Source organism: Podarcis gaigeae, assembly GCF_964106915.1.
Source record: "Podarcis gaigeae genome assembly, chromosome: Z".
Lineage (NCBI taxonomy): Eukaryota > Metazoa > Chordata > Lepidosauria > Squamata > Lacertidae > Podarcis > Podarcis gaigeae.
The window spans coordinates 9,144,828-9,168,978 of record NC_139691.1 but is presented as its reverse complement, the minus strand read 5'-3'; the positions used below and the strand labels follow the sequence as shown (position 1 = coordinate 9,168,978).

Here is a 24,151-nt window from a genome sequence, read left to right as displayed (position 1 = left end):
GTGCTGAATCAGAGCAAACGTTAATCTGGAGAAAACCCGATTGGTGTTTGCTCTGATTCAGCGGTAAACAGTGGGTGTCCCCAGGGGGAAAGCACCAGGGCAAGTGTAGACAAGCCCGCAGTTATAGACAAGTGTAGACAAACTCCTGCAGTTGTATTGGGCCTATCTTCGGTGGGGGCTTAAGCCCACATTCTCTGCCACCATCTTCTCAGGTTTAAAAAGTGTAATGTGTCATAAAACTGGTGCTGGGGGTGGACACCCCCCCAGCACCACTAAATTGTTGTTGTTGTGTGTTGTTGTTTATTTCATTTCTACACTGCTTTATATATTTAAGGGGGAAATCTAAAAACAGTTTACAACCCATTAAAACATCAAATAAAGCCATCCAGAATAACATATTACTAAAAATTAAAGAGTACATTCAACGCAATGTAATTACCAAAAACTAAAATATTATGATATTTCAAAATAAAACTACAGAATTCAAAAGGTTGACTACAGAATTCATCTTTAATACAGTAGCGTTAACCAAAAGAATCTTAAACTTTTCAAAAGAAAACATTAATAAAAGATATCAAATATAAAATGCACATTTAAAACAGCATAATTATCAAGAGAATAAAATATCATAAGCATTGAATCAGTGCCATTTACCACTAACTTTTCTCCTGTCAGATTTTATTCCCCTCACCACACTTTTATCTGTATTGATCTGAAATTGTTTTTGCCAATTGTAGACATACATTCATTGCTTTATGTGTGTAATGCTTTTTTTTTGCCCAAAGCCCCACCAAAGCATTGTACAAATGAATACAAACACATTAAAATTACAGAAAGTGCAACAATGCAAAAGATAAGAAAAAATGTAAAAAAAATTGCTCTGGTGTGCTCTGGTCCATGGGGTCACGAAGAGTCGGACACGACTAAACGACTAAACAACAACAAACAATTGAAACCAGGCACACCAAGGGATTGCTTTTAACTTTTTACTGTTGATACTTTTCCTGTGAAATTGGTTTGAAGTAATTTATGAGAAGCTGTTTTTGTTGTTATCCTTACTATTAATATGTATTACCTTCAGTTCACCTTAAGGTGCTAAGGGCAAGTTGCAGCAATTTTAAAATGCAACATTAAAGACAGTTTTTAAAACTTTCAATTAAAAAAAAAATCAGTCACAAAAAATGGGGTGGGTCCTGAAAATACCTACGCTGGGTGTCAAAGGCGAGGGGAGAATGGAATCAAATGATGGATCAACCACTCTTTTTTATGAGCTGCAGAACAGGTTTTTCCTTCCCAAAGCTTGGCACGGTGAAAGGGTGTGCACATGTTGAATTAAACCTGGTTTTAAAGTTGTGTCTGGAGTAGTCTGCCTTCACGTTTTGCCTCCATCTCTCTTTTCTCTCCATCTCTTCCCTTAGGGGCAGCGTGGATATGATGGACATCCCGGGTTCCCTGGCAATCCAGGCAGAAAGGTAAGAAATCACACTGTAGCGCCTGCTTTTTACCCAACCCTACCTGGAGATGCTGGGACGCGGGTGGTGCTGTGGGTTAAACCACAGAGCCTAGGACTTGCTGATCAGAAGGTCAGTGGTTCGAATCCCTGCGATGGGGTGAGCTCCCGTCACTCAGTCCCTGCTCCTGCCAACCTAGCAGTTCAAAAGCACATCAAAGTGCAAGTAGATAAATAGGTACCGCTCCAGCGGGAAGGTAAACAGCGTTTCCATGCGCTGCTCTGGTTCGCCAGAAGCAGCTTAGTCATGCTGGCCACATGACCCGGAAGCTGTATGCTGACTCCCTTAGCCTATAGAGCGAGATGAGCGCCACAACCCCAGAGTCGGCCACGACTGGACCTAATGGTCAGGGGTCCCTTTACCTTTACCTTTACCTGGAGATGCTGGGGTTTGAACCTGGAACATTCTGCATGCAAAGCAATGCTCTACCATGGATTTACAGGGTGAGTCCATTAAAAGAGGCCCCATGGATACAGAGTACACGTGTTCCAAGAGGCCTCTATTGCAGCCAATCAGTCACCAGATGTCTTACATTCTCTTTTTTTTTTCTTCAATTGATCTTCTGCTTCAAATAGCAACTCTTTATAAGTTGCCCACTCTCTTTCTGCATTAGGTTTTTTCACAGATATTCAGTGGGGAGAACCACCAAGGTGTTTTCTGTTCCGATAAATTTTAATATTTCTCCCACACCAAGTAAATCGATTTTCTCACCAAGTGGTTTAGGAAACCTTTATGCACATTTGTCTTTTTTTTTAAAATAAATTTTATTGGTTTCCATTCAATTATACATTTCATCTCGAGTACAACAAATCATAACTGTTTTTTGACTTCCTTCAGCGTCTCTGACAATCATCCATATTTGTACCTTTAATACACATTCCTTCTTTCGCATTGCCATTGTTCCCCCTTGCTCCCTTATTTTTAATAAACAATACTTATTTGTTTTTTACAGTGCCTCTTGAAATCCCACTAGCATTATATTTACACCACATATGTTTTTCAGATAATCCACCATTTTCCCCCAGTCCTCGATGAACTTTTGGTCTTTAGTGTATCTAATTTTCCCAGTTAATTTGTCCAATTCTGCATAGTCTATCAATTTTGATCTCCATTCTTCTATCGTCGGTATCTCCTCTTGTTTCCACTTCTGGGCCAACAGGATTCTGGCTGCCGTTACAGCATATTGGAAAAGCTTGTAGTCCTTTCTTCTAATGTCCTTTCCTAGAATACCTAACAGAAAAGCTTCTGGTTTTTTCACAAAAGTATATCTTAACATTTGTCTTTTCATATTATAGATATGCATGCCAACCAAATCTTTTACCGTGAGCTTCCAAGTTCAGAATATCCACATTTTTTAAGTCAATCCACTCCTGCAGCCAGCAAAGACAGGACACCTCATAATATAACCTCAAATGTGGCAGGGAGAAGCCACCTCTTTCCTTAGTATCTGTTAACAAATTATACTTTATCCTTGGTTTCTTCCCCTGCCAGATACTCTCTGGTCATACATTAAAAGCACATGGGGTTCCTCAAGGAAATTCAGTCTGTAGTGAATTTGAAATCATGCTTATTTGTGTTTTTGTTGCTGATGTTTTTATTGTTAAAACTGAAACCCTGAAACTCAGGGTTAGACCCTGAGCTCTGGCAGCCCACCTCTTTTCTGTTTCCCTGTTTACACCACCACCATCAGGGCAAACGTGGTAAAGCTGGACCCAGACCTCCAAGAGGCTCCAAAGGCCCCAAGGTAGGCAAAACGCTTTGTACTCTTAATAATTATTGATTATGGCTGATGCTTGTCGCCTTTATTCTTCTGAGAGAGTCATTCACTTTTACATCCTGTATTTACTTCAATGGTTGGATGGGTGATATGTATGAATATCCGTGGTGGCCGTGACACTGATGTGACCCATCTTAGGTCTAGCTGCAGTGCAGGTGTGGGTCCTCTTCCACATCCTCTGGTGCCTTAATGGCAGTCTTTCCCAACGTGGTGTTTTCTATATGTAATTCTGTTCACACCTGACCGTTGGCCCAAAACAACAAGAGGGTGCCAAGTTGGGGGAGGTTGGTGAAACAGCCAAAGAGGGGGCTGCTGCTGGGCTTAAGGAAATAGTTATAGCCATTTTCCCTTCCTTTCCCTATTTTCTACCTTCCAGGGCTCTCAAGGTGAACATGGTCTCCGTGGTCCCCGGGGACCCCAAGGCCCTTATGTAAGTATTGATCACAAGGGTGGCTCGTTACAGTTGAGTTATGTATACGTTCAGAAGTCTAGAGGTAACGGAGAGGCACTAAGATCCTTCCAGGGACACATTTGTCTTTGTAGCCCAGCTTTTTCTCCAAGGAACTCAAGGTGGTTTACATTGTTATCACTCTCATTCAGCCCCTACAACAACCCTGTGACGCAGGTTAGGCTAAGAGGCAGTGACTGGCCCAAATAACCCAGTGAGCTTCATGGCCAAGTGGCGATTTGAACCCTGGTCTCCCAGGTCCTAGTCTGACACTCTAACCACTACGCCACACTGGCCTCTTACCAGATACCCACTGGCAAAAGATTAAAAAACTGCAATATTTGTAACATGTTGCAACAGTTGGGGTACTCCTGTTCAGGGATTCTGCATGCTGGCCATGCTTCCTTCCAAGATACCCCATTCCATTCCTCCTTCTCCTTGGCTTCTTTCATTCACTCATGCACACACATGGCTACAGCTTTCCATGGTCAATGAGCATGCTCAGCCCTCATTGGGTTGCCCCCTTAGAGCCGAGCCGTTGGGATTGGTACAGAGATCAGTGACAGGTGTTGGCAGCACCAAGGACAGGTAGGTCCAGAGCCCAATGACAGCCTATCCTTCTCTCAGCTGAGTTATATAAAGCACAACAATGAGATTAATGAAGAAGAAGCTTGCGTTCAGTGATGCTCCCTGCTCCAATTGTAAGCAGAAACACAGACAGGTTAAGCCTGACGGAGGGTGGAGCAATGTCCCATTAACCCTAATAAACCAGTTGCTGCCCTTAGGGGTTTTTTCCCATATATAGAGAGAGAGAAAGAGTTTCTGCAAACTTTGGGTTTCCCCCTGGGTACAGGCAACCCCTGATTTGTGTGGGGCTTGCGTTCTGGGTCATTGCACACAACAGCAGAGCATGCATGTCTGCTCTGCCCCATTATGCCCCCACCCCCGTTCCACAATGTTCCATCCCCTTTTCCAACACTTCCGGGTTGCCAAGACCACATGCATCAACCAGTCATTGCCTGTGTGTGGATACTTCCCTCTTGTTTCTTGGTAGCCTCCTTTGGGCTGCAAACATAGCTGTCAACCTTCCCTTTTTTTGTGGGAAATTCCCTTATTCCAGCGCCATTTCCCGCTGCTTCCTGCTGCTATCCTGGATTGTTAGATAACCCATAGACTGTCCCCGGGACAGGTGAGGCTCCTGATCCCTTATTTTCAAATCTGAAAGTTGACAGCTATAGCTGCAAAGCAGTCATAGCACATGAGTTCCTTATTAGTATAGATGTTCAGCAGCATAACAAGTGCAAGGATAGACTGGTGTAATTTTTCCTTAATAAAGATGTGTCATCCAGCATGCTTTGCTTAGAAGACAGCTTGGCTTGAAACCTTGCTCTTAGTTTGGAAGTTTTTTCCTCTGCCATTGACAACAAAAATAATAATTGCAGGTTCTTGTAACTTTTCCTCCCTGCTCTGCCAAAGTTATTTTTGCACCAACAATGCAATCCTAGGTATGCACTCAGAGGTAAGCTCTGTTGCATTCAGTGTATCTGGGTTGCAGCCTAAGAAACAGATTCCAAAGCAGGACCATGTTTGCTTGGCTCCTCCTTCATGTTTTTCATTGGGTTTGTTGAGTTTGTGGTGCAGTGTGACTGTGAAGGGGAGTTAATATTGGAACTCTATCCACTTGTGCTGCATTCATGCTGTAGCTTCCCAATCTTCAACAAGGGCATCGAGTTTTGAACTTACCAACAAATGGCCCAATTATCTTTTATTTTTATTTATCACAGGGCAGTTCACAATAGAAAAACACAAAAATGCATAGCATAATAATAAATAATGAAGCATAGTAATAGAGTTTAAAAAGCCATATATCATTTAATTCACCAAAGGCCTGGGAGAGAAGGCCTTCCTGGGGACAGCTTTCCACAAACAGGGAGCCACTGCAGAAAAGGCCCTGTTCTCATGTTGCCACTCTCTGGACCTCTTATGGTCATGAGTGCCAGCTGGGCCACTTCATGGGGCCCCAGGAAGTTGGCACCTATGTGTGAGGTGTTTTGCAGTTGTATGGTTGGCTTGGGGGAAAATCCATCTGCCAGGTGTGGACACCCGGGGAGTAAGTAACTATGAAGCACTATAAATAATTGTGTTATTTGTCTTTTCCATTCACAGGGTGTTCCTGGGCTCAGGGGGGGCAAGGGAGTCAAGGGGCCCAAAGGAGAAAAAGTAGGTGCTGATTGCTACTGTCTCAGCTTGATACTACCAGCTTGCTAATGTAACAGCTAAACTTGCATTCACAATTGACAGCATAAGACAAGAGTAGCCAAGATAGTTCCTTCTATACCAAACTGCAGCTCCTGTAACTATTGACCATTCTGGAGAAGGCATTGCATTGGAAGGCATTGCATTCGCTAGCCTATTCTTTGAGTGGCTGTTGTAACACAGGTTACTGTAATTGACTGATTTTTTACATTGTTGAGAATCACTAATCCTTTTCCATTTCTTGGGCATCTTTCTGTAGGGCATCAAAGGCATGATGGGCTACCTTGGTCCCCCGGGGGATAATGGTTTTAAGGTACATGTGAGAATCTGTTGCTGCTCATACCATGTTTGTGAAGGTTTCGAGATTGGCGAAAAGCAGTTTAAACATAAAAAGGGCCTAGTCCTCAGTGATTACTTTCTTTCTCTTTCAGGGTAAGCGAGGTCCCATGGGCGTTCCTGGGAGGCCAGGACCAAAAGGGGAGCAGGTAAAAACACAATGTTAAAAACAGTAAAACAGTTACAGTCCTACCTCGGGATAAATACGCTTCAGGTTGAGTGCTTTCGTGTTGCGCTCCGCAGTGACCAGGAAGTAACGGAGCATGGCGTCACGCGCATGCATGGAAGCGGCGAAACATGACCCACACACGCGCAGTCGCGCTGTCGCATCTTGCGTTCCGTTCAGGATGCGAACAGGGCTCTGGAACAGATCCCGTTTGCATCCCGAAGTACCACTGTATAAGAACAGAAACTCAGAGAACTGAAACAAATAATTGGGGGGTGGGGAACAGGACCCCATCTTCTGTGTCAGGGAAAGCCTGAGAAAAAAGTTGTACTGCTGCCAATTCCAGGGGTGCCTGCGCACCCACAAAACTTCCAATGTGGGTGCCCAGCCACTGATGCCCGCTGCCTCACCTCCAACTCTCCAGCAGCACTGCAGCAACTGGGCCTCTGTTGGGGCCCACTGTGGCCACAGATGTGCTTCTGGGCTGTGCCTGCGGCCACAGTGGACCCCAACAGAGGCTCTGCAGCAGAGGTAGAGGTTCCAGCCCTGCCGCAGCACTGGAAGGTGGCAGCAGAGTGCGGAGACCAAGCTGCGCATGTTACATCACATCACATCATGATGTCATGTCATGCATGCTTCTGGGCACCCACAGTCTAGGGCCTAAGTCGGTGCAGATGTGTATAGTACATCTTATCTTTCTTTGTCAACTGCTCTGGTATTAAGAGGTCTATAAATATATAAGATATTATAGATAAATAGATGCTTTCACACAGGCCCAAGTTGCCTTTGTAACACTCTCTCCTTCATTTTCAGGGTGTTGTTGGCCCACGTGGTACATGGGGATCTGCTGGACACCCTGGCATTCCAGTAAGCTCCCCTCCTCCTTTTTCGAACTGCACAGCAATAAATTTGCTGGGCTTTGCTTCTTTGTTTCAGGGACTTAATGGGACATGTATTACTTACACATTAGGAAAACTAAATAAATTCAGAATTCTGCACATAGGCAATATCTCTCCCCCCCCCTTATTGGGAACTATTATATTCTGCCACCTGTATAAAGCATGCAGAAGTTAAAAATCTGCACCATTCGCTGGTTTTGCTAGTTGTAGGGGAGGGTCCACAAGGCCTTCCCCTCAACGCTTCAGTGAACCGCTATAGCTCAGTTGCAGAACATGTGCTTTGCATGTCAGAGGTCTCAAACTCAATCCCTGGCATCCAGAACTTGAAAAACTCATTTTTAAAAGAAACTAGCTCTAATTCAACACGTCCAAAAAGGAGAGACTTAGTTCGCATTCATCACGTTCATCACCAAAATCAAAATGCAATAGCTAGTTGAGTTTATCTCCTGGGATTATTTTCCAACAACTGTTATTTTAGGGCTGGGGGCCCTCTTTTGGACAAAAGTGTTGTTCCCCACTAGTATTGTCTTTGTTCTTCCTCTTCCCAGGGCACATTTGGACAAAAAGTAAGTAATCCTACCCCCCCCCCACGTCCCCGCTGCATACATGCACACTGCCCCACTGCCATTGCTGTACCCAGTTCTCTTTATATGCACACTTGCAGTCCTCAATGCCACCACCTTCCATGATTTCACAATTCAGCACATGAGCTGGTGCACTCCAACAATTTATGCAAAGCTTTTGCTCATTTCTGGATTTGAGAGGGCCCCGAGGCAGTGAGAGCCCCACCACCACCGCCACCACCACCTACATCAACAGACCCCAGTTGCCATTTTATATTCCCCCGCAGAGGTACCTGAGGTAGTCTTGCAATGGGATATTGTGTGGCAACCACCCCACCCCCCAGCATATCATGGGCTCCAGGATGTCGTGAGAAATTTATCTATTTGTTTATTTATTCCTCCCATTTATATCCCACATCTATCACAAGGAGCAGAAGGCTGCATACATGGTTTAACCTCCCCTCCTACTTTATCCTCACAGCAACCCTGTCAGGTAGATCTAGCTGAAAGGCAGTAACTGGTACAAGGTCACCCAGTCAGGTTCATGACCCAAGTGAAGATTTGAACCCTGGTCTCCCAGGTCATGGTTGAACAGTAGCAACACCAAATGACTAAAGGCTCCTAGCCCCAACTGCCTGATGCAGGTAGGAGTAGGGGGTGAGGGTTGCCAGACTGGGTTTAAGATGCTTGAGCCCTGGCAGCTACCCAAGAATGACTGATATCGATGTGAATCTTGCCCGCCTATCCCTTTAGACATCTCAAGCCAGGGGCTCTTGACAGCAAATCTCTGGTTTCTTACTCCCTGCACCACAGTGGTAGCTTCAAAGGCAGGGAGCTGCTGCAGGGGTCCTAGCTGTGCTGTTTGCTTTTCAACCTGCACACCAAGCTTTTGGCACCAGCCTTCTTGGGGACTTGGGGGGCAAATCCACCTCCTCCTCTGACAATCCCAGGAGGCTCTTCCTCACAAGGGGACCCTCTGCATTGGATTCAGGGGGCCCTTGCTTGCTCCCCCAGTTCTCAAACAGTAGAGTATCTGGTTCTTCCTCAGAGCACTCAATGTCTGGTCAGGGCTAGGCATGGCAGTATAGGGCTAGCAGCAGGGCTCACTACCTGGTGCTTGCTGAAGCAACATCCAAGCTATGCTCTCCTATAGCGCAGGCTGAGCCTTCCCTGGTCTTCTGCCCTCACCTTCCCTGAAATCAACACCCACCTCAAAACACGCCCCCACCCTATTTCCAAAATCAATGGAGGGCACTGCAAAAGGTAAGTGAGCCAGCCTCCCACCCTGCCTGCCCCACCTTGTGAGTCAAGTACCGTCCAAATCTCAGTGGTTATTTAGTTGTCTCTTCTCTCTTGTTTTCACCAGGGCCTCAAAGGCTTGGAAGGGGATGCAGGACCAAAAGGTCTACCAGGCCTGCCTGTAAGTTAAGGCTGCCCTTTCTGTATTTTTCTTTCAAACCAAGTACTTGCAAGATTTCCTCCATGCGTACTAAAAACAGCAAGCATTCTTTTTTAAAAAGAAAAAGAAAAAGAAAAGAAATGGTCATTGTTATTTTTACTAGCTGGTCAGTTGAAGGCATTTCCTGGGGTGTGGCTACTGTCACATGCTGACAGCTTCTAGGTGCCACAGGTGAGAGCTGTGTGCAGGGGCGGGGGTCTAGAGGTGGGCAAACTACCCTGGAAGGACCATGACATATCTCCTACCAGAGGTGCTACCCCTCCCTTAACACCCCATACGCTTCACATTTCCCCCTAATATATGTGTTTTTCTACATACTGTTTGGTTGAAGAACTGAACTGCAAAATTCAGAGAAGTGCAAATAGTTTGTGTTTCAGTTTATGCCAGTGGTGTCCAAACTTTTTTCAAAGAGAGCCAGATTTGATGAAGTGAAGGGCCATGGGGGCTGACCAAAGGCGCCGTCCAAAGTTGTTGGCTTTTTTTAGGATTGAAATTCTTGAGCTTTTTTTAACCCAAAGTTGTTGAGGTTTTTTAGGACTGAAGTTGCTGAGGTTTTTTTTAGAATTTTACCCCAGGAAATAAACTGCCACAGCGACTGGATTAAACCAACCGGCGGGCCAAATTAGGCCCCTGAAACGGACTCTGGACATGCCTGGATTATGCATTGGTGTGAATTGGGTATTTGTGTATTGTGCTAGTTAGATAGTTCCTCATTCAGATGCAAGCAGGCATTTCTCGGGATGTGTTAAGTTTCAGGGCATGCATACTGAATGCAGAAGCATGTGTAATTCATGCCATTTGGGAACCTCTGCTTCCCAAACTCCAGGAGCACTAAAGCAGCTGCCTGAGGTTCACAGCACTGAGCACCAGCTTTCCAAAACAGGACTGATGATACTCTTTCTTATAGGGCATGCCTGGTGCTCCTGGACTGCCTGGTGCCTCACTGAACATCTCCAGGGAAGACTTGAAGGTAGTTACGCCCTGTCAGTTTCTTCCACTTTCTCATTTTCCCAGTTTCCCAGTTTTGTTTGCCATATTTTCGCACCACTTTCTGACATTATTTTTTAGAAGCTCTCAGGAAAGTTCATTAGCATTTTAATGTGAATACACACATTTTTACAAAACACTTTATTGCATTTTTTTATATTTTCACAAAGATATGCATAGTTTCCCCTAATACTGTATATGTGTGCATTTTTTAGTTAGAGGAGTTGTTCTGAACCACAAGCCCAAAGGAGCCCAAAGAAGGGCTCATGGGAGTGTTTTGGTGCAGGATACCATGTCGAAAACACAAGAGTGATCAGTTCTAGTGCTTTGTTCAAGAAAGGTCTAGACTTGCAGCAAATCAGCCTGCCAGGTCTCTCAGCATTTATATTTTTTTTTTTTTGTAATAATTTTTATTAAGGTTTTCCAAATTAAAACAAATCAAAACAAATTAAATCCAATCTATAAACTTTTTGCCAATAACTAGGACTTCCCCTCCCCACCCCCTCTTGTGTTCCAAATCTTCCAAATAAGCAATTAAATTCAACAAGTTCTTATCCCCAAATTACACTCTTCATCAATAACCCAATTTATCCAAATTCTCATCCCCTAAGATCGATCTATACCCTTCCACGAGTTTCCCCCTTTCAAACATAGTACAGATGGAAGTAAGATAAATATGAATAGTAATTTTACAGCCTTTGGATTCCAATTTTCCCTCCCCTCTTTCCCCTTTGCGTTTCACCTATCCCTCCACTTCTAATATCTTCCTGGAGTTCCCACTTTACACTATGTCCCTCAGGTTCTTTGCCAGTCTTTAATTACGGATGTCCAATCGTAGAAGGAGTCTATCAAATAAGGGCCCATTTCTTCTATCCAGGTTTTTATATCCAGGAGTAAAAACTCCAATTTTGTATCCATAAGCTTGTCAAACCTGAATATCCCAAATGTTCCCCCAGTTCTGTCCAGTTCTTGTTATTTCCTTGTTCTTGTCAATCATTCTCCTCCTTTTTATTTCTCTGTTCTCCCACAGAAATGTTCTTTTTCCAAAAGTTTCTAGTGTCTCTGCAGAGGCTTGTTATTCATGAAGCAAAGCATTGCATCATGTTCCTTTCATTTTCCAACAAATAGTTCCATTGTTTCCTGTAGTGTGTAGACCTCTGTAGACAAAATAATGTTCCATTCCTGCAGTTTCCCAGGAGATTAAAAGTTCCATTCAACTGTTCAGATTTCCTGTGAAAAACACATGCAATATCCCTCGGCTCCTCTAGGTGGATTGCAGTAACAAAGTTCCCTTCCAGAATCACATCCACCAGACCAAGTAGCTTGTTGACCGATATTTAAAACAGTTTGTGTTCAATTTATAACAAATATAACCGGCAAAGTCCTCATAACAAAGTCTCTATTTTAATCTTCCTTTTTGACAGCTCTTTGACAGCTGTCAAAACCTCCATCACTTTTCTCCAGGCAGTTTCACGAATCGCTCCAGGGATTCCGGGGGGGTTGCTTTTTTTAAAACAATTCCACTTTTCTCCTCCAGCTCAATCTTATAATTTTCCCTCGCGAAGTTGCTGATTCGGCAAGATAAGGTTACACTCGATCTTAGTTGTCCAGTCCTTTGTTTTGGCTCTTCTACAATTTAGGGGTGGGCTGACTTCCTTTTTTCCGCCTCCCCCGTTCGCTCCGAATTTTAAAAAATTATCCCCTTTTTTTTAGTCCATATTCCAATTACTCACGGGTTCTTCTTTAGAGCCGAATTTTCAATAGAAGAAGTCAGCGCTCTCCGCCGGATGGCATGCGGCTGCGCTCGGCAGGGATAGCAGAGAACTCAAAGCACCACGCTTCTCCCCGGCACCCGATCCGTAGCCTTTAAAAAGGCTCCTTCACGAGTCGGGAGAGCGCTAACGGTGCCAGCTGAGTCTCCATGTCCACGGCCTCACTCTGGCCGTGGTTTTTAAGGGTCCCCGCATCGCCGGTGCGGTAGGACCCATCCCCTGCCAAGCCGGCTCCCTCCGGAGCTCAGAGGGAGCCCGCCATTCGGCGATGGCGCCGACCCGGAAGTCCGGTCTCTCAGCATTTATAAATGCAGGACAGACACCACAGCAAGAAGATGGCTGGTCTGCACCCAAGCAAACATGCATATATTCTTTATACACAAAGCAGCAGACGTCACTTTGGCCAGGCCTTCCCATCACTTCACCTGAACAGATGAGGGCATAGATGACACATACAGATAGTTCCCCTTTCTGGGCTCAGAGCCCAGCATCCCAAGCCCACAAATAAGGATAGCATCGAAGCAATCCAATTAGCTTATATCGAAGCAAGTGAATATAAACATATATGAGCTTATTGTTAAAACAACTAGCAATTAATTGTGGGGTTATCGTGACTACCAAGACGGTGTTTGCAGAGCTTCTGGAATAGTTTACCTTTGGTTCAGCACAGGACTGCACACCAAAATTCAAAGAACTGCAAATTTCACAAGGATAGGGTTATATGCCATGAAAGTCCTATTCAGAGCAGATCCATTGAAATTTATGGACACGACATACATTAATTTCTGTGGGTCTGCTGTGAGTAGAACTTTGTTGGATATAACTCACGGCTTCTAATTTTTTGGGAGGATTCAACTTGCACTCTGATGGAGAGCATGCACCTCCTCTATGCATGATCTGCAGTGGCACAAAGCTTATTGTGGGGCACCCACACACACCCATTCTTTATTATCTTCTACATGGTTTGATTGATATTGACATGGGACACCATACCTGACAGTGGCTTGACTTTGTATTCTGCTTCATTTCCTTTTATTTTTATTTTGCTAGCATCTAATTTATTCAGCAAGGAAGCTGAACTATGACTATGTGTGGAGCCTCATGGATAGCTTGGGACGAGAACTGAAGCTCCTGGTAGATCCTCCAAATGGGACCAGAGACTACCCAGCTGCCACTTGCAAAGAGCTTCTGCTGGCACAACCCCATCTCCCAGATGGTAGGAACATAAGAACTGAAGAAGAGCCCCGCTGAATTGTAGTCAAAGGCCCATCTAGTCCAGAATCCTCACAGTGGCCAACCAGATGCCCCAACTGTTGACCTACAAGCAGGACCCAAGTACAACAGCACTCCTCCCACCTGCAATTCCCAGCCACTAGTATTCAGAGGCATACTGCCTTCAACCACGGAGGCAGAGCAAAGCCATCATGGCTAGTGGCCATTGGCAGCCCGATCCTCCATGATTCTGTGTAGGCCTGTTTTAAAACCATCCAAGCTGAGGGCCATCATTGCCTCCTGTGAGAGCAAGTTCCATAGTTTAACTATGCACAGTATGACTGTCTGTCCTAAATCATTCAACAACAGTAAGAATTTGTGCTGGGCCCGGGGGGTTAATCCGAGCCATGCGGTCCAGGTCCAGGTCCAGTCCCAAATCCAAGGATTCTGCGAGGAGTCAGTCCAACAGGGCCAAGGCAGGAAACCGGTCTAGGTCAGGCACAGAGTCTCAGGCAGGTTCTAGCAAACAGCAAGGTTGCTCCCACAACCTGGGATGGAGTCTGGCAGCCTTTTTTCTCTGACAGGGTAACGGCTGGTCCTGATCCTCCGGTAACTCACCTCCCAGTATCGCCCAGAGGCGAGGACTCCTCCTGCAAGTACTCAGGTCTCTCCTTCTCTCAGACCTGAGTCTCTGCAGCTTGGGAGATGCTGGTGGGTTACTAGACTCAGAAGCCACCTCAGCCTCTCCTGACCCAACTGGTAGTGGAGCAGCTGTATGTGATTGCCCAGCAGAGGGCAACGAGGTAATCCCTGCATCTGGAGCCAGGGCAGGCTCAGACTTGGCCCAGCTGGTGCTTGTTGCAGGGGAACCTGTGCAGACTGGGGCTCTTCAGAATCAGGCCCCAGACTTGGTTCAGATACCGCCTGAGGGAGCGGACTGAGACTCCTCCGGCTCTGGCTCCGAGCCCAAGTCCCAGGCCATCACAGAATTACATCCATCACTCAGCCCATTTGTTTATTTATTTATTTATTACATTAATATACCACCTTTATCTTCCAAGGATCTCAAGGTGGTGTACATGGTTATCCTCCTCCCTATTTCATCCTCCCGACCCTGTGAGGTAGGTGAGGCTAAGAGACTGTGACTGGCCCAAGGTCACCCAGTGGGCTTCATAGCTGAGTGGAGATTCGAAGCCTGCTCTCCCAAATCCTAGTCTTAACATTCTAACCATTGCACCACACTGGGTCTTAATTTAAGAAGGATATTGACAAGCTGGAACGCATGCAACCAAGATGATCAAGGGTCTGGAAACGGTTGAGAGTGTTGGTTGTGTTTAGAGGAGACTGAAAAGAGTTATGACAGACATCTTCAAATATATAAAGGATTGTCACATGGAGGATGGAGCAAGCTTGGAGGTGGTGGACTCTCCTTCCTTGGAGGTTTTTAAGTAGAGGTTGGATCTGTCACATATTATCTAGTTGAGATTTTTCATTGCAGGGAGTTGGACTTCCAGCTCTGTAATTTTATGGTTCTGTGAATCTAACCCACCTACACTGGCAAGAAACCCACCTGCAAAGCTTGTCCATGAGGAAGTTGTTATTTCCACCAGAATTGCCTGCAAATGGCTTGACATCCAGGGCATTTGGAGTGTGTGTGTGTGTGTGTGTAGAATGGCAACAGTATCCATTGAGAGCAACAAAATGTGACTAGTGGATAAGTTTGTATCCAGAAATCCCCACAAACATTTTCACTTGACTCTAGCTAGAGCAAGGGTCAGCAAACTACAGCCCGGGGGCTGGATGCGGCCCACCAGGCTCATAAATCCAGCCCTCGGACCCTGCCACCCGCTCGGTCAGTCCCCGAGCTAAGCTAAACCGGTGCGTTTCCTTGATGCCTCACTGCGGGGGGACTGACTTCCACGACGCTGGCACAGCTTCGGATTGGCTGCAGGAAGCTCCTGCAGCCAATCCAAAGCCGTGGACACCTCTGGGTGGACAGTGATGCTGGTGTGGCTTTGGATTGGCTCCAGGAAGTTCCTGCAGCCAATCTCAAGCCTCACCACCCCGCACTGATGTAAACCTGGCACGGCCATGGACAGAGAGGTGGGCGTGTCTGGGTCGCGCTATGGGCTGCTGCTGGTTGTGGGCTCGGTGACCATGCTGGAGCAGCTGGGGGGCGAGCTGTGTGCCGCCTGCCCGGCGCTCCACATGCGCAGCCTGCCTGCTGACCTGGCCTTGGATGAAAGGCTGCAGCGCATGGTGCACACCACCTGGGAGCTCCACAGGGATGGGCCGATGGAGCGGCTGCTGCTTGTCAACAACACTGGTGAACAGGTGGTGCCAAGACACACTGCTGAGCGCATGCAGAGTGCTTTCCTCCTTCAGGTCTGGAGGCAGCTGCAGGACCGGCTTGTAGGGTATTTCTATTTTTCAAAATATAGTCCGGTGCACCACAAGGTCTGAGGGACGGTGGACCAACCCCCTAATGAAGAAAAATGCTAGACCTAAGAAGTCCTTATCTGGAAGTCCTTTAAAACTTGGGTTTTTTCTTTTTACAATTGCTTTGCTTCGCTGTTTGGTTGTTTGCTCTTTAGAAAACAAATAAAATAAAATATAAATAAATAAATAAATAAATATTACCATTACCTTGTAATGCAACTTTCCTAATAGCCTTGGATTACCAGAAATTCTATGCAGGCAAGTGTTCAGGCTCCTCTGCCAATCAGCTTGGTTCTCAATGCTGACTGTGCTCTGTACCCTCCTCCACAGGCCTGTTTGGTAGGAGGCCCATTTGTTTTATCAGCCTGCTAAAATCCTTGCCACCTGCCTCTCTATGCTGGCTGGGGAGAAGGGGGCTTGAAAGCATGATGCTGCTTAGTCTCTTAGCAGGCTAGTTATAAAGGAAATTTGTTTCATTTCAGGGCATTACTACATAGACCCCAACCAAGGCAGCCCGCAAGACTCTTTGGTGGCATTTTGCAACTTCACGGCTGGGGGAGAGACTTGTATTTCTCCTGTTCAAAACCAGGTAAGAATTCTAAGGTTTCTGAGCAGGGCAAAAGCTCAGTCATGCACCCAGCACCATTGCTGTTGCTGTTGTTGTTACTATTATTATTATTATTAAATGTATGATTCAATGTATGATTCTCCTCTTACATGCATGCAATAAAAACAGCTAACATATTATCCTTTTGCTTATTATTGTTTCAATTATTACCCCACCCTTCACTGTAACATCCCAGGGCAGGTTCAAGCCATTAAAAAATACAATATTGCAAGCAGTTGAAAACTGGTTAAAATCACTGATTACATCATCGTTATTACTAATAAACATATTGATCACCTTTTACATGCATCTCAAGGTGGTTTACAAACATACCATAAAACAGCTTAAAATTGTTGTTGTTGTTGTTATCATCATCATCATCATCTCAGTTGGTAAAAGGATAGTGATGATAATGCCAGGGTTGCAGGTTGGGCTAGATGATCATCAGGATCCCTTCCAATTCTACAATGCTATGATCATATGTGCCATTGCCACAGTGCTGCTGTGTAATTAATTGCAAAGTGCTTCTTAGTGTTGTGTGTGAGTTTAAAGAATAATATCAAAATACTCTTCCCTGCAGATCAGATGATCCTCAGGATCCCTTCCAACTCTACATTTCTGTGATTCTATTATTACAATTTCTTACCAAACCTTCACCATAAAGTCCTAGGGCAGGTTGCAGCAATTTAAAAATACAACGTCAAAAGCAGTTTAAAACAAACTAGCATCACAAGAATAGGGTGTGTCCATACTTTGGCCACCTTATGAGAAGAGAAGACTCCCTGGAAAAGACCCTGATAATGGGAAAGATGGAGGGCACAAGGAGAAGGGGACTACAGAGGATGAGATGGTTGGACAGTGTTCTCGAAGCTACCAACATGAGTTTGACCAAACTGCGGGAGGCAGTGAAAGACAGGAGGGCCTGGCGTGCTCTGGTCCATGGCGGACATGACTAAATGACTAAACAACACACACACACAAATATAATGTCAAAGGCCAGGATAAAGAGATGCATGTTCAGCTCATTATGGAAACTGCATAATGAAGGTGCCTGGCATCACAATGAAAAGACCTTCAATTATTTCCAGATAATGCAAACAGTGGAGTGGGACTGCCTGTCGTATCTCAACAGGGATGCTGTTCCCACAAATCAGGGGCCGCCACCCTGAAAGCCTTGCTCTGAGTTACTGCTCTGTGCCCAACAGCAGTTTCTAATCATTGTAAAAATCTGTGATCTTTGATGAACTCTGTGTGTTTTTAAACCATCAGGTCCCCATCAAAGCCTGGTTGAGGGCATATGCTTTGGAAAACACCTTCCAATGGTTCAGTTCCCTGCCTGGTGGTTTCATGGTAAGCTTCTCTGTAAGCAACACTGAAGTTTCCGTCACAAAATTTTCCCTCCGGATAGCTCATCAGCATTTTGGTACAAATGTCTCGTAACAGGCACATTTCTGGCTGCAGTTTTGGCTAATACACACTCCTATGCAATAAATTTTCCTCTGATTGTAATACATTTTTATGCACACCGTTCTCTAATATGTGCATTTTTTTTCTACATGATGTTTGCTCAGAGAACTGCATTGCAAAATTCAGAGAAGCAAAAATTTCAGAGGATAGCTGTATTTTGGTTTGTGTATTCATTCTAGAACTGTGAATTAGGTAGTTCCAATGCAAACAAAACCAAGCGCCTTCTCCATCCCTACTTAGTCATCATAACGTGGTACCTAACTTGCCTATTAATACATGCAATCCTCTGCATCAGGTGTGGGAAACCTTTGGCCCTGCAGACAGTGCTGAAGAACAACTCCCATCAGCCTCAGCAGGCCAGCAGACATGGGCAATGACCAGCAATTATGGGAGCTGTACTTCAACAAAGGGGGGGGGTAGGGCTTGCCTAAGTGACCTGGTGAATTTGAACTTATTGAGCAGAAAGGAGTTTTAGCCTTTCCCCTGACATCCTAGTGTTCCAAATCCCTCTATCTGCATTTTAAAATGCAGTCCTAAATGGCAGGAGCACCAAAGCAGGTAGAAAGAAATGATGTGTTTAGTTGGAATCCTTCGCTCCTGACATTCTAGCTTTCTACATGAGGTGTGATGATATCCCCCCACCCCTCAACACACACACACAAGTTAGTGTTCAGCCCTGCAAGCTTGACCAGCTTTGGCCAACTCTTAACCATCTGTCCTCTCTTGGTTGTTGCAGCTGGAGTACCAGGATACGACCACTGTCCAGCTCCGTTTCCTGAAGCTTCATAGCAGCCTGGCCACCCAGAAGGTGTCATATTCCTGCAGACCTCATCCAGATGGGGGCAAGCTGCAGCTGGAAAAAGAAATCAAGTTCCTTACTGACTCCCAAGAGCAGAGTTATGTGGCTGTCCTTGAAGGATGCACAGTAAGTGGAAGGAAATGCATGACTGACATAGGAAGCTGCCTCTGAGTCAAACCAATATTCTCTACACTGACTAGCAGCAGCTCTCCAGGGTTTCAATCAAGGAATCTCTCCCAGGCATGCCTTGTGATGCCAAGGGTTGAACCTGGGACCGTCTGCATGCAAGATAGTTGCCCTACCACTGAGCTACACCCCCTTCCCTACAATTTTAATGGAGTGTAACAAGGATGAAAAACACCATCTATATGTCCACCCTAAAGTATGAGGAATTTCTCCTCATGCATAAGGGGAAAGTCAATAAAGAGGACACTAGGAGGGTCCTTTACTTGGTCAAACAGAAAAGTGGCTGCTTGAGAGAACCTACAGAAGTGGAGTCCACAGGCCCCCGGAAGTTCCACAGGCCTATAAATTAGATGGAGGCATCCCCTCTCCTTAGCTTTATGCATGCATAAAAATGAGGCCACCTTCTCAGAGGAAAAGCATGCTTGCATTATCTGAGCTGGGTGCCAGATTCATCAAGAAGAACAGGGTGCCTGCTCTCTATCAGACTCACTCAAGGCTGGGTTTGGCCTGCATAAACATTCTTAACAAATTCCTAATATGATTTGAGTAAGCTTGTTCTTCTAACAGTATCCTTAATGCAGTCTGAGTAAGGGGAATTGGCTGATTATCTTGCAACAGGTAGGGCAGATACAGATCTGACCTGCCAGCACGATGGGGAATTATTCACACACATTTCTCAGCCTATCTTCAAAACAATATAGTCTAGCAAGTTGCATGTGTGAAGGTTTTGTGTTGCAAAATGAAAGATTTGGCTCTTGCCTAATAATTCTGCCTTGCATATTTCAGCTGGACAATGAATCTTCTATCATTGACACCATCTTCCATTTCTCCACGGAGGACCTTACCCTTTTGCCTGTGCGTGACCTAGCTGTGTTTCATAATGGGGATGTCTCTCATCAGTTCGGGTTCACGGTTGGGCCTGTTTGCTTCAGCTAAGATTGACTTTGAACAAATGAATGCATCTTTCCTCTTGTGGAAGTAAAACTTCAGAGAAAAGAGAGAAAATCTTGTACAGAACAATGTGGCCCTTAAAAGCTACTGTTCCTATTTATGAGTTCTTTGTCTAAAGTTGCATTCCTTCTGAAGGATATTGTTTTACAACTCATTTCTGTATGTAAAAAGGTGTTAATTTATGTCCCAGTGGAGATGTTATTGAGTTACTTTGAGCATAGCTGTCAACTTTTCCCTTTTCTTGCGAGGAATCGTATTCGGAATAAGGGAATTTCCCTTTAAAAAGGGGGAAAGTTGACAGCTATGACCTTGAGGGAGGCTGCGTACTCTTTTTATGGTCTTTATATTTAACAATCACAGAATCCTGGTGCAATTTCTTTCCTCCAGTGTGCAGTGATGGGGAAAAATTGAACCTCTTGATTTTCAACCTGGTCTGTACCTATTAAAATTGTTGTGCCTTTAGAAACATATTAACCCTTAATTACATTTGTAAAATTCAGCCAGTAAATTAATGCAGCTTAGTGGAGCTAAATGCAATCAGCATTAGTCCTATTTTGAAGTGCTGAATTGCACAAATAACCTGTGGTCCCTTTCATGGGGTCAGTCCAAGGTGACTTTGCTGTTGTTTTGTATACCCTGTGTCCCTCTGTTCCCATGAATCTGCAGTGCTCTATTCTGAGAGGCATAACACTTAGCATGTTAAATTAGAGGGAAGGAACTTGATCCAACCCACGGGCCAGTTCCATATATCTCCCATAGCCTGAAGGCCAACTCTGATGGGAATGGGGTAGAACTTCACACCAGTCATTCACAGTAATGTCAGCTGACCTGTTTTCCTTTGCCCTCAGTGTTTGAATTCAGTACAGTAGGTTAGTTTCTACATGCACTCGCACACTCCTCTCTATCTCCCATCCAGACAAGCAAGAGGCATTATCAGAGTTCAAGGACACATTTCAGACAGGCAACAAAGACCCAATGAGGGTACCAAACAGGGCTGTGAGGGGCATGGCCTAGGGAGATTCCTGAGGGCCAGATAGAGAGGTCTAGAGGGCCACATTTGTCCCCTGTGCGTAAGGTTCCCTGGCCTAGGGAAAGGCCTGGTGGGCCGCATCAGACCATCTGGAGGTTTGCCTTTCTTGGTTTAAAACAACTTGAAAAGTGCAGGATTCCAGAACTTATTTTGGGGTTTTATTTTATTTCAAGGACTGCAAAACCTGAAGCATGTTTTCCTCTCTGTGTGAAAAGACACAATTGCAAAAACTGGTCCACCACTGCCTCATTTTGTCCTTGTAAAGCAAAAACATTCCAGTGTTTCTCCCCCCTCATTTTGGAGAGGAATGAAATGTTAATATCTGACTATGTGCTACTGTGCATTATGAACATCAACAGGCAAATGCAGGAGATCAATCAATTAAGATGCACATCACAAAGGGGATGTATCCAGGGGCTTAGCTAGCTGCTCCAGCACCCAGAGCAGCAGGGGCGGGGCAAGCTGCCCAGGGGGGCACTGTGGCAAGCTGCCCATGTAGTCCGCCTAGCAGACACAAGCCACACGCTGCTGTTTTGAGCAGTGCAGAGCGCCAAGCCACTGTGTCACTCCCAGGAGAGACGTGTGGGTCGGGCGCACTGCAAGCCAGGCCCTACGGTAAGTGCCACCCCCCGCGGTGTGCCATTTTGTCATCCCCCTCAAGGATGACACCTGGGGTGGGCTGCACCCCATGCATCCCCCTTCCTATACCCCTGGATGCATCACAAAACAAAACAAAGAGAATGAACTAAATTTGCACTTGCTGATATATGTGGATAGATGCCAATTTAGGAATAATGACTATAATTTAAACAGAAATGCAATATATATTGATCAGTTTTATTACAATCGAGGGGCATTCAAATTTTGTTAAATAAACAGGTAGATTTGGGTTTTTGGAACAAGAGAATGCCTTCAAATAAAGAACTGTCTTCCATAAACAAGGAAGGTCCTTTTTTCGTGTCCTATGCCCACCCTGTTTAATACAAATTCCAGAGGAATCTGGAACACTAATGATGCAAAATGCCTCATGTTCCACAAGATACCAAAAAATTTTGTTCATTTTGTCAGTAACTTAATTTGTAGCCACTAGAGAGCATCACAGAGTCACTGAAGCTCCTTTCTAAGAAGAGGGAAATTATGTTTGAAGAGGAGAAGCTGCAGAGAAGGAGGAGTCATTCGGATTGGATTTGTACTGCTTCCTATCAAAATGCTTGTTTTTATGGGTTTTTAATAAACGGGTTTCTAGCTGGGGGAAAATAGCCTTTTCTCTCTCTCCCTCGTCCCCGGTCCTCATAACAATGCTTCCAAATAGAAACTAAGTTGGAAATGTTTAATTTTTCTTGGGTAGAAATGGACAGTTGTTTTCTTTTATGTTCAAAAATAGCCTTGCTAGGAAAAGGGTTAAATTGCTAAATTTGATGAGCTTTCTAAGAGGAGCAATGTCTCATGGCAGTCCTAAACCTCAGATAGGAGAGCCCTTTGAGATAAGAAGGAAGGCATTTATTGTCAGGGGAGGGGGGTTATGACTTTGGTCTTGAAGATACTAGCTGACAATGAGAGAGGAGATGAAGAGAAGTAGAGAACCTTTGGTCTTACAAATGTTGCCATTGGCCATGTTTGCTAGGCTGGTGGGGAGTAGATTTGGTGCATTCTCTTCACCGCTGTGCTGAAGGCCTTTATCCCTTCGAAGAGTTGGTGTGATGTGCTAGTTATTTATGTGCCATCATTGTCCCTTGGCCTAACCTACCTCATAGGGTTGTTGTGACAACAAAGGGAAGGGATAAAGAAACCATATATGCCACTCTGATATCCTGGGAGGGAGGACGCAACATAAATCCAAGAGAAAGGCTTTGCAGAGGAAATCTTGCAAGATGCTCTGGTTTGATCCTGCAGTTCGCACCCTGCAAACCACCCAAATGGTCCCAACCTTGCCGCTCACCTCTTGCAAAGGGCATCCCAGTCCTAGTTCATTTGGGGGGCAGAGTTGCTTTCCTCTCAAAACGGATTGGAAGATTTCAGTCTAGCAGCCAGGCTATACACCTTTTCACCAAAATCTTGCCTAGACTCCCCAAGGGGTGCTTCTTAATTAACTGTAGCCTCACAACACCACTTCTCCTAGCCCAGGACACAAAGAAAGAGCACAGCAACCCCTCCAGTAACAGTTACACAGATTATAACATGTTTTTCAATCCGGAAGTGGCTGGGAAACATGTTTCAACAGGAGGAGGACGCCTCCCAGCCAAGGGCTGGCAGAATCTCTGAGAATGTTTCCCTGCTGTGTTTGCCAAGGAAAGCAGTGGTAAAACAGAGGAATTGGGATACCTTGTGCATACTGCAGGCACACTGCAGGCTGCAGAATCTTGCTCTCTCTCACCTAGGCAGCTCAGGCAGGGGAAAACACTGCATTTACAAAGTCTTGAAGATCATACCCAGGAATGGTTTTCGCAGTTTCTCTCCCCCTTTGCTCCTTGGCTACAATCTCAGTCCACATCAAAGGTGGGTGGTGTAAGGGAGGCAGACTGCTTTCTCTGCATGCCCCCCCCATCTAGAACAGAGATGGGGAGCCTGTAGGCCTCCCTATGTTATCACACAATAGTGAAGTTGGAAGTGACCATGAGGGTCATCTAGTCCAACCCCCTGAACTCACAACTAGTCCAACCCCCTGAACTTAAGAGTCTCATGCTCTACCAACTGGACCTAGGCCATCCTGGCTCAGACTGATGGGAGTGGGAAGTCCAAGAACATCTGGAGAACCACAGCTTGGAGAGGAGGTGCAGGATTTCACCTTCCCCTCTCTCTCTCCTGTCACCTGGCAGTGGCACCTTCAGCTTGGTCAATGAACTGGGACAGAAGAGAAGGTCTGGGAGCCTGGAAGAGAATGAGTGCAGGTGCAGGAATCTTCTCTGGCATAGATTGAAATATCAGGTGGGGGAAAGGGGAGGACGGTCTTAAGGATCACTTCTTATTTGAGGTGAGTATTACAGTCTCCTAAGATCCAAAAAGGGCCCCTGCATATGGGTGTTTTTTTTCTGCAGGTATGTTCTACATGCCTCCGATGCAGTGATAGTGTGTTAGTAGTGGGCTGTCCCCACAGCATTCTGCTTTTTCTGAGATGCTTCCACAAGGATGCTTGCCACGTTATTGCCAGCTGGGTGGTGTGCTCTTCCACTCTTCCAAGAAATGAATCCAACAAAGCTGAATGTTGGAAAATTCAGGACAGATTAAAGAGAGTCCTTCACCCAGAATATAGTTGAACTATGGAACTCTGTCCCACAGAAGGTAGTGA

At 45.3% G+C, this 24,151-nt stretch overlaps 1 protein-coding gene across 1 annotated transcript in view; it reads left to right on the top strand.

Annotated features, from left to right (window-relative positions):
- The window catches only part of LOC310836416 (uncharacterized protein), a 161,811-nt gene extending 139,730 nt beyond the window's left edge, over positions 1-22,081 (top strand). The window contains exons 54-68 of the mRNA XM_083721576.1: positions 1,419-1,472; positions 3,202-3,255; positions 3,665-3,718; positions 5,903-5,956; positions 6,252-6,305; positions 6,424-6,477; positions 7,308-7,361; positions 7,942-7,959; positions 9,323-9,376; positions 10,323-10,385; positions 13,225-13,390; positions 16,308-16,414; positions 17,702-17,782; positions 18,636-18,824; positions 19,671-22,081. Coding sequence (XP_083577702.1) covers positions 1,419-1,472; positions 3,202-3,255; positions 3,665-3,718; positions 5,903-5,956; positions 6,252-6,305; positions 6,424-6,477; positions 7,308-7,361; positions 7,942-7,959; positions 9,323-9,376; positions 10,323-10,385; positions 13,225-13,390; positions 16,308-16,414; positions 17,702-17,782; positions 18,636-18,824; positions 19,671-19,820 — 1,206 coding nt within the window. The 3' untranslated portion in view covers positions 19,821-22,081. The remainder of the gene's footprint in view (positions 1-1,418; positions 1,473-3,201; positions 3,256-3,664; positions 3,719-5,902; positions 5,957-6,251; positions 6,306-6,423; positions 6,478-7,307; positions 7,362-7,941; positions 7,960-9,322; positions 9,377-10,322; positions 10,386-13,224; positions 13,391-16,307; positions 16,415-17,701; positions 17,783-18,635; positions 18,825-19,670) is intronic.
- The last annotated feature ends 2,070 nt before the right edge of the window (positions 22,082-24,151 follow it).